This window comes from Muntiacus reevesi, chromosome 14 (genome assembly GCF_963930625.1).
Source record: "Muntiacus reevesi chromosome 14, mMunRee1.1, whole genome shotgun sequence".
NCBI classification, from domain to species: Eukaryota; Metazoa; Chordata; class Mammalia; order Artiodactyla; family Cervidae; genus Muntiacus; species Muntiacus reevesi.
The window spans coordinates 48,672,943-48,683,957 of NC_089262.1; the positions used below are offsets into that span (position 1 = coordinate 48,672,943).

At 37.2% G+C, this 11,015-nt stretch overlaps 1 protein-coding gene across 6 annotated transcripts in view; it reads right to left on the reverse strand.

Annotated features, from left to right (window-relative positions):
- PDE4D (phosphodiesterase 4D) overlaps positions 1 to 11,015 on the reverse strand; it is a 1,548,416-nt gene that overhangs the window by 289,457 nt on the left and 1,247,944 nt on the right. The window contains exon 1 of one of the 6 annotated variants that reach the window (XM_065905744.1): positions 10,272 to 10,857. The exons of the other annotated variants lie outside the window; for them this stretch is intronic. Within the exon in view, the coding sequence (XP_065761816.1) occupies positions 10,272 to 10,336 (65 nt within the window). The 5' untranslated portion in view covers positions 10,337 to 10,857. Of the gene's footprint in view, positions 1 to 10,271; positions 10,858 to 11,015 lie in introns of those variants that run through there. 6 annotated transcript variants of the gene reach the window in all.

Sequence of the window (11,015 nt, forward strand, 5' to 3'; positions counted from 1 at the left end):
GCTTTTACACATTTTTTTTATTGGTAACTACTCATATTAAAATAAGTAGATAGCAGAGACAATGGAATACTAATTGGTTGCTCTCACTAAACCACTGCATTTTCTACATTTCCAGCCTCTACGCTCTTCAGCTCATCCTGAAACTATACTCTGGGCCACAGGAACTAATCTAACCAAATCCCCTTTTTTGCATGTTGTCTTTCTAGATGGAGAAAGAGGCTCGTGCTATGCTAGACTGGCAGAGTAAAGATAAACAGGAGTCCTACCCAGTCTGGGACCTGCTAAGGATGAGGAGACTCAGGCCATGGAGATAACAATCTGTATATTACACAACCCAGAAGGCATGTCAGGACTAGAGGAGCAGGGGATCTGGAAAGACAGGCAAGGCCTGGCAGTGAGGTACAGTAAGACCGAACCACCAGGTGGCAGAAAGTGAAGATGAACTAAAGAGCCACTTGATGAGGGCGAAAGAGAAGAGAGAAAAAGCCAGCTTGAAATTCAGCATTAAAAAAAACAATAAAACAAGATCATGGCATCCCGTCCCATCACTTCATGGCAAATAGATGCGGAAAAAGTGGAAAGAGTGATAGATTTTATTTTCTTGGTCTCCAAAATCACTGCAGATGGTGACTGCAGCCGTCAAATTAAAAGATGCTTGCTCCTTGGAAGGTAAGCTATGACAAACCTAGACACTATATTGAAAAAAGCAGAGATATCACTTTGCCAACAAAGGTCTGCACAGTCAAAGCTATGGTTTTTCCAGCAGTCATGTATGGATGTGAGAGTTGGACCATAAAGAAGGCTGAGCAATGAAGAATTAACGCTTCTGAACTGTGGTGCTGGAGAACTCGTGAGAGTCCATTGGACTTCAAGGAAATCAAACCAGTCAATCCTAAAGGAAATCAACCCTGAATATTCATTAGAAGGACTGAGGCTGAAGCTGAAGCTCCTGATACTTTGGCCACCTGATGTGAAGAGCCATCGCACTGGAAAAAACCCTGATGCTGGGAAAGACTGAAGGCAAAAGGACAAGTGGGCAGCATAGGATGAGATGGTTACAAAGCATTGCTGACTCAATGGACATGAGTTTGAGCAAACTCCAGGAGTTAGCGGAGGACAGAGGAGCCTGGCATGTTGCAGCCCATGGGGCCACAAAGAGTCAGACTTACTGACCAAACAATAACAACAATCTAAAGTTAAGGTCTGGGCTTCCAGCCCTTCTTGTGAGATTTAACCCACTGCCTGGGACTGTTGTCCTATAGGATTCTGACCTATTTTTAAACTAAATCAGAAGCATTTTACCTTCCAACTGATCACTTCTTGCTCTGCTACCTTCTCTATATCATTTATTCTTTGACCCACCTGAACAGAAGTAGATCTTTGAAGCACAGTGTGATTTATCCAGAACACCTAACTTTGTATAAAGGCTCGGTCTGAGGGGTCCCAAGAAGACTGTCTCACAGAAAATAAGCTCTTATAGACTGAATCAGTTTCACCCTATAGTTCTTGATTATTTAAAAAGCCCCAATAATATACAAACTTGAAAAATGCATAATACAAGCTAACATTTCCTGATACAAGGAATCAGCTACTCTGCTAAGGACTTTAATTAATTTTAATTAAGTTAATTAACTTATCTGACATATTTACATATGTATCACTACTAAAGGTAACATTATGGGAATTCCCTGGCACTTCCAAGGCAGGGGATACAGGTTCGATCACTGGTCAGGGGACTAAGATCCCACAGGCTACACAGCGTGGCCAAAAAAAAGAAAAATTTAATAATTTTTAAAAGTATGTGAATCCATGAAATTCTCTTATTTACTATGCAATCTTAGGTAAGTTTGCCTCACTAGTCTAGAAAATGAGGAATAATAATAATGTGTGCCTCACAGGATTTATGATGAGACTTGATAGGATAATTCTTTTCAAATGCACAGCCTGATATCTGTCACAGAAGCACTCAGTAAATAGCAATTACCATGATTTTTATTTCAGTGAGACTATGTTTTGGAGAAGAGAGAAGAGTAAAGCTACAATTTCAACACATGAATTTTAGCAATTTAATAAGCTATGTGACTTCTAAAAAATGTTACTGATCAGAGTTTAGTTACCTGCAGAGGCCTCTGGACAAAGCACTGTCTTGAATTTCCTTCAGGAGATCATGGAGACCTCAACCTCCATACCACTGCATACATATTCCTTCAATCCAACTTTGAAGTTGTGACAGAACTATCATGATATTAGCTAACTTCACAGACATAAATTTAAGAATTACATTAAAGTACCATACAAATTATAAATGGAAATACTTGCACGAATTTGCCAGACAAAGTTTTAGCTCTCTATTTGACTTCAAACTTTGTGTTTGAGTTTTAAGAAAAATATTTCTCCAACAAAATCTGTTGCCACAAAAACACTGACATTGTTTCTAACCATTTTCTTGACCTTACTTGACTGGAAATGTTAAAGACCAGCAAAACTTTTCCACTTCCAAAAATGGGGTCAGGGTGGGGAGAATCAGATTATAGGTTATTTTCTGTGGTCCTATTCATTTCCAAGAGTTTATGGTTCTACTTGCTGGTCAAATGCCAGAGAGGAAGAAAACAGTGCAATTTATAGTCAGATTGGGGGAGAGGGTCAATAAACCGAACGCATCAAGAACTAGCTAGATTTCTAGAGAACGAAGTTGGGCCAAAGTCCGCTTTCCATGTCCCCATCCATCTCTATGGTCCACGGTAGAACACTTGTTGCACACCTTGAGAAAGAAGGCACACAAATACAAAAGGTATTTGTTCTTGAGCTGTACATGATTAAAAAGAGAACCTTGTAACAATCTAGGACAGAAAGGAAAGGCATAGAGCATCAGCCTACTGACCACTTTTGCAATACTAGGAGGCAGAATCATGGGTGACCAAAGCAGTGGAGATAGTGGAGAAAAGTGAATAAAACAAGAACAAGAACAATACCACCACCACAAAAAACATGGGGTTTAGAATTAGACCATGTTTTCTGTCATTTACGAGTTTTATCTCCTGTAATTATGAAGATAAAATGAACTAAATCATGTACAGCACCAAGTCCAGTGTCTGACAACTAGTAGGTTGAGTTGTTGACAACTCAACATTGTATATCTGTTATGTGGGTTCAATGCCGGGGTTGGGAAGATCCTCTGGAGGAGGAAATGGCAACCCACTCCAGCATTCTTGCAAGGTGAATCCCATCAACAAAGGAGGCTGGTGGGCTACAGTCCATGGGGTCACGAGAATCAGACATGACTGAGCATGAACACACACATACATATCATTACAGTGGTCACCACTCTGGTTACCACTGGAGACTTAGGGGCTACTGGCCCAGCTAGCTGGTAATCCAGCTGCCAATCAGAGTTACCTGCTGCTCTATCACACATCTATAGCAGAGGAAACGTTACAGCAGTGGTTGCCTGCCTGCCAGAATGCCATTGGTTAAAAGCTGACACATTTTGCAGGAATTTATCCTAACTAAAACAGTTTCAGTCATATAAACCCCCTGACACAAAGAAGAAATTCTGTACCACATTGCAATGAAGTGAAATCACAGATGTCAGGAATTGTTATTTTCTGTATTCCATATATACAAGAACATTTCATACATATTCATTTTAGAAAGTTGACTTTCTCATCTTGAATGTATTTTAAACAGGACAGAGAATCAGGCACAATGGGAACACTCTTTTGCATGAAGCTTGAAAACAATTACACATTGAAACTATGTTTTACAGAACATTTCTTTTAACAAGTCACACTGGGACCATCCCCTTTACAATTCAAAATGAGTATTTTGCACTATGAAATGAAATGGAGAAGGAAATGGTAACCCACTCCAGTATTCTTGCCTGGGGAATCCCATGGACAGAAGAACTTGGCAGGCTACCGTCCGTGAGGTCACAAAGAGTTGGACGCCAATTGAGTACATAAGATGAAAAAAGACCACAAAGTCACTTACTAGTCACTTCACTCCATAAAGGAGAATCTTCTTATCTACTGATTCACTACCCTGATAACTAGGAAGAAACGGGTTAAAATTTAAGCAAGGAAGATTAGTATTAGCTATAAACAAAACGTCTGAACTGTGCGGGCTGTAAAATATCAAACCTTCTCCAGTAAGGAAGTTTCGGAAATTGTCATCTCAGTGTGCATATATTCTACACCTGGTTTCTAGTTTTCTAATTTCTTGTTCTCCCTCACATAACAGAGAAATGGGAAGACTTCAAGTCGATTTTCCTTATCCTCTGGCAGAAGTTTTTAGTCCTGAGATGAAGGGGAGAAACAAACAAATAAAAAACATGCAAATTCATTACTAGAGCTGCTGCCAGAAGGTGGCAATGTGATTAAACAGGGCAGGGTGCCAGATGGTGAGTGTCTGGTTCAAAATGGGCTGAGGTCCTTCCAGCCTCCCCTCTGACCTTCCCTCTTATTTCTCTAGCCACTTCTTCAGATCTTTCCCATAATCGTCCCCTTATTGTTTCTTACTGTTATTCTGAAGAGCATCTTAGCTTAGTTTCCCCAATTCACATCCTCACCTATCGCCCAGGATGCTCCTAAGAGAGCCAACTGCCTAGGAAGGCTGAAGGTAGATAATAAAGACGTAACATTCATATTTCCTCTGTTATGCTAAGAACTGCATCCACAGGTTCTGGAATTCTCTATATTCTACATTCTCCTAAAAGACGTCCTAGTTTAGTCCAAACTTGACTGCAGAGCAAAGCATTTAGAGAGCTGAGAATTAGAATTTCATAACTTATGACTTTAAAGAGTATCTGTGATCCATTCTGTGCTTCCCTGGCATTAATATAATGTTTTAAATAATTGTCAAACTATTTTAACCACTTTTCCTAAAAGCTGCTTATCTCTAGATCTGGGATTATCTCTAGGTCTATATCACCAGATTTGACACAAACTTAGAAAATGGGATCAAAAAGGTTTATTGCATCAAAACTCTGAACCAATCTTGAAAATAGTCACTTCCCTAAGTCCAGTCACATTGTATAACTGGACAGGCAGAAATTATGCAAGTTCCATTTGTTTTCCCATTTGCAAAACCTTGTAAGATAAAAGATACAGGAAGGAAGATTTTGTACCTTTTTCAAAGCTGAGTTAAAACATTATGAAACTTCATACAAAGTCTGGGAACTTGTTTCTTACCTGAAGCCTTACAGATCTTACAGAGAACAAAGTAAGACTTTCTAACAAAATTGGAAAGATGATCTATTAGAACTGAGAAGCACTGACTTTTGCTCTTTACTTTCCTACAATTGGGAATAGATAACTTTATTTGCTACTAGTAGAGAATAATCACAAAACCCTTTCAAATAGTTATTTTTCAATGCCCAACATCACTATTAAACTTTGAAAGTGAAAGTCGCTCAGTAGTGTCCGACCCTTTGTGACCCCATGGACCATACAGTCCATGGAATTCCCCAGGCCAGAATACTGGAGAGAGTAGTCTTTCCCTTCTCCAGGGGATCTTCCCAACCCAGGGATCGAAACCAGATCTCCTGCATTGCAGGTGGATTCTTTTCTAGCTGAGCCACAAGGGAAGCCCAAGAATACTGGAGTGGGTAGCCTTTCCCTTCTCTAGCAGATCTTCCCCACCCAGGAATCGAACCGGGGTCTCCTGCATTGCAGGCGGGTTCTCTACCAACTGAGCTATTAGGGAACTTTATAGGCTATCATACCCCAGAAGGTCAATCTCCAATTTATCTTTTCAGTCACCCAATAGCTAACCAAATATTTTAGTGCATTTGCTATATTCACAAGATAGACAATTTGACAGTCATCAAGTGATACTTATATAAATAGTGGTGGTAGTGATTTAATCGCTCAGTCACCTCCGACACTTTGCAACCCCGTAGACTGTAGCCCGCCAGACTCATCCATCCATGGGATTTACCAGGCAAGAATCCTGGACTGGGTAGCCATTTCCTTCTCCAGGGAATCTCAGCTCTCCTGCATTGCAGGCGATTCTTTACCTACTGAGCTACCAGGGAAGCCCAAAGAAACAGATCACTGGCTCTGAAGCAGACAGGCATGGGATTGAACCTCAGCACTCCCTAGCAATGAAAGTGCCTTGTTCAAATTATTTTACCTCTTAGGTTCATTTCTTCATCTGTAAAATATGGATTAACAACTCCTTCCTTTCAACATTATTACAAGAACTAAACAAGATACTATATGTAAAATTTTCCACAAATTCATAAGAGACACTCGATAAAATGAAAGCTAGAAATATTATTATTAGAAAAATACATGATACAGTGGAGCACAGAACTAATATTTACAACAGTTCAAGATATGTAAGTTAAGTAAAAAAAGAGAGAGAGAGAACAGTTGAGGCTAGGATAGCAGGCATTAAAAGTGACTTTCCCTCCAAAATATTACTATCATTCCATCTTTTTATTTTCACTTAGAAAAGCAGTAGTTTTACTATGATCATGAAGTCAAAATAAGAATTCTCAGTCAGCCTGAACTTTTATAAATTTAGCAGAATAGAGTTAATAGAAAAGAATAATAATTTACTGATCTGAGAAGCAATGTTTTTTAGAAAGTTACATCTGCTCACTACTGAAATGCTTATTTGCCATATTTTGGACACTGAGAAAATTATTGTTTACCAGATATACAGATGGCTACACATATAAAGATGAGTTTGCTAATGCACATGGTAGTTATATTTTTCATATATTTAAACTTTCATATATCATAATTCCTTGATGAAAAAGTTCATATAATATAGTAAAAGACTATATATTCAGAAGAGTGAAAATCACCCTGCCTCCATTCTGGCCATTTTTACCCTAGAAGGTAACCACTACTAAAGGCTTAGAAAACAGCCTTCCAGGCTTATTTTCTATGTCTATAAACCTAAGTAAAATTTTTACATATTTAATAATCTGCTTCAAAACTTACTTTATAAAAAGACTCACAGTCATATCTTAGACAATAGCATCTTCCCACCACCAGATTACACAATGAGCAATCTTAAATATCACAAGTATATATGCCAAATAATGAACAGCAGGAAAGAACAAAGTCCAGTTTTACTGATCAAAGTTTTCTATATTTATATTTGTGAGGATAATTATTTTTCACTTAAATTCAATTACATAAGTCTTGGTTAGATTAAGGAAAACTACCTCTGGGATACATTTGTAAGTGGTAAAATGCTATAGAATCACAATTTTATTATATTAGATAGCTGCTGACTATATCTAAATTGAAGATATGTGAAATTAAAATATTTATGGTTCTGTAACTACCTCTTTGTTTTCTCATAGAGAATGTAAAGGTGGACTATTACTACCAAAATGACTGAAACAGAAAGGCAAAATCAATGATGCTGCTAGTTTTATTAACTGTATGATCAGAAGAAAACATGCAGATCATGTTTTTTATCAATTTCCAGCAGATATTTAAAAGACTGTAAAAGGATTAATACCACAATTAAATTCTTTTAGAACCTGGCACAGAGTAGGTAGTCAATAAATACACCTATTGAAAAAATAAAAGCAACCTAGTATATAACCTTTTTATATAATACTTTATATATATTTAAAATATTATATATAAGGAAACAGATCAATTTCAAGATTATTTTTATCTTAGTTTTAGAAATTAATAGAATTTTAACTATAAGTAAGGCTTGTTTTTTAAGCAGATGAACCAGAAGGAAGGGTATATAATATCATTAGGAGTTTGTCATGAACTCCTCTTTTAAAATGTGAGTATCTCAAAGGGATTCAGTCAGGGCTGTAAATAACAAGTTCGTGTGGATTGCTTTTTATGGTAGTGGTTGAAAAGAAACAGGAAAAAAGCAAAGGAAAATTAATCTGAAGCACTGGGTTCTTGCAAAAGGCAATTAGCAAACTGTCCGGAAGCATCCAAAGAGAAAATAGACAGTCTTAGAAAAAAGGGGGCAATGGAACAGACAAGATTTACATAAGTAGCATTAAGATAGTTGAGGCAAAAGATGATTCTCCCAAAAGAAAGTATTCTCAAGCACAGAATGAAATAAAATCATCTGAAAAGGGAATATTTACTTGGTCTCTCTAGCGGGAAGTCGGTTGTTAAGAGGATGAGGTAGGTTTTGGTTTCTGAAAAGGAAAGGGGGTACGGGTGGGGGTTGAGAGGACACCATCCTACTGAAATCTCGGGGGCACGTGTGTACAGAGGGACAGGGAGAGGAAGGGCTGCTTTTCTTGTTAATCAAGTAAACATCTCTCTATATGTGTGTGAATGTACACATATACACACGCGTGTTTCCTCTCTACATCTAGTCTATAATCTATGCTGACTTTCTTCTATTTAAAAATATAAATATATGTGTTATATAGAAATTGAAGGATAAAGGATAATAAAACAGTTAAACTATAACTATAGTGATTACAACCTCAGATCAATGATTCAGAGACAGCAGTGATATACCCAAACAGTTACATTATTAATAAGACAGAGGTAAGAGGGAGGTTTCCACAGAGTGCCATCAGGGGTCATTAGCACAAAGAGAGGCATTTACTTCTTACATAAACACTATCTAAACCAAACACTACTCAAACTACTTAAAATTAAATGGAACAATATACACATTCATAAATCAATATTTTAAAACATATACTTTGAACTGTGGCCCTATTTATTTATGACCTTACGTAACACAGAATAATCAAATAGAATAGTTGCGGATAAAAATAGACTATGATAACCTCAGAGGAGTAAAGGATGTAGATGTTACTGACACTGAAATGCACTGTGTTGCTGATTGATTGGATCCTAAATTTAGAACTAAGTCTCCTGGCGTTTTAGACAAAAACAGCAAATAGGTTGGTTAAATACTATTTATTCATGCATAAGAGCCTGTTTTCACATAGGCAGGACAGAAATCACAAGTGAATAAAATTCACTTATAAATTCTGATTACCCATTTATATTGGAGATTTACATTAGTTATGGCAACTAATAAAAGGATTCTAAGTATTTCCCAATATTTATTATTTGGCATAAAAGAGCCATACAAATTTAGTTGCAGATGCAAACTTTTCTTTAAATAAACTCAAGGAGGAATTTATTACATGTATTCATTTATTTAAAAAAAATCAAAATTGGTATGAGATCAAATCTGCATCTATAGTTTATTAAAACTCACAAATATACCACTGCAGGACAATTCTTGATTCTAGTCTCCTACAAAACAGCAGTACAATAACAGCAAATGACAATTCAATCTCATAAATGTGGGCTGAATTCCCTATACAAATAATGTAAGTATTTATTTGTGTGTCTGCCTGCTCAAATAATTATATGTAGTGCATCTTACCTGCCTGCTTTCAGCCTTTCCTCAACACCTGCCTTCACTCATTGCTTTTAATTCTCCTGTCTGAAGGATTCTTTCCGTTTAAAAAAGATGAGCTTATTTATATATTTATAATCAATCACTAAGATAAACAAAATAAAATTAACCTCTGAAACAGCCATAAAAATAATTTTTGTAAATAGCTGTATTAGACCAAAAAGTTACTTATTGAGAAACTATTCCTTAACGACCACGTGCATATGGCCATATCAAATACTTAAGAAATAGTAGAGCTAAATATTAGAATAAATTGAAGTTAATATACTTTTTATTAAGATGAAAACACTAAAGTTACCCAAAAACCCCCACATAATTATCAGGGAACATTATATTGACAAAATAAAACAGGAGATTCCTGAATGATAAGCAACTTGTTATACATTTAGTCATATAATTGAATTCAAGCTGGTTATATGATTAAAATGTAAAGCATTGTTAATTATTTTAATACTCATGTGCTGAAAGTAAAGTACTACTTCTAAAGACTGCAGCAAAGATCATTAACTACTAGCCTGCTTGTCTATCAGGCAAGAGAGATAAGAAAACATGCAGGCAGATCAGACAGTGAAAAATGATAAGTTTTCGTCTTCTAAACTTCCAATGTTTTTGCAAGTTTCCTTCCTCTTCTAAAACTTGTTACCAGATGAACTGCTATGGTCCATGAGGAGTTTAAAAAAAAGTGTGAGCACCCTTGTTTTTAGAGCAAACAAAATCGAGCAACAAAATAAAGTGAAAGTGTCACCAACACTGTTCTCTTTCTTACAAAGCTCTAACATCATACCTAACTCTTGAGCCTCGTCAGCAATTACTAAACACTCCACTATTACGTCAATCTTTAAATGAAAGAAGGGGAGAAGCAGGAGAGAAAAGCACATTACCACACTCCCTCTGAAGTCCTCAGGGAACTTGTAGACCGGGATCTTGGCTTCATGATAATACTCATTTTGGAGGAAAAAGGAAAAAAAAAAAAACAAAAAACCTCTTCAAGAATTCTGATTAATACATTTCAGCTGTGTTTCTACAAAGATGGCTTTAAATATATTCCATTTCCAAAGGAGGTTGTTTGAAGAAATTTCCCGGAATCCAATTTCTGCCCCCAGTCCGGAACAGAGAGAGGTTTCTAAGACACAGAAGCTTTTTCCTCTTTCATACTGAATTTACTCCATCACCAGGCTGTTCGGAAGTGACAGTTTGTTTTCTGTTTTGCACTGCCAAGGGAGGAACTGGATTTTCAATCTATTCTTCATCTGGTCACAAGGGTAACCAAAAGAGTGAAAGAGCCACTTGATCACATCTTTTTTGCATTTCCACAATACCAGGATTAAAGGTTTCCGACCGTCTCAAAGAGCTCAGGTTAGAGAGAAAGGAAACAAAAATGACCGCGAGGTACAGTAACACCATCAGATAGCTGTCAGGGAAGTTCCATTTCAGGGCGACCACAGAAAAACACTCCTCTTGGGGGAGCCAAGAAGTCAGAGAGGGAACAAAGCGCTCCACACTTGAGCTGGGCTCACTGTTGTACCTGCGAACGTAATTTCCGCTCTGTCCCCTGCTTAGAATCTGAGTCCATGCCTTTGTGAATGAGAACTATCATTCAATCTCACCAGGCAGAAACTATTCCT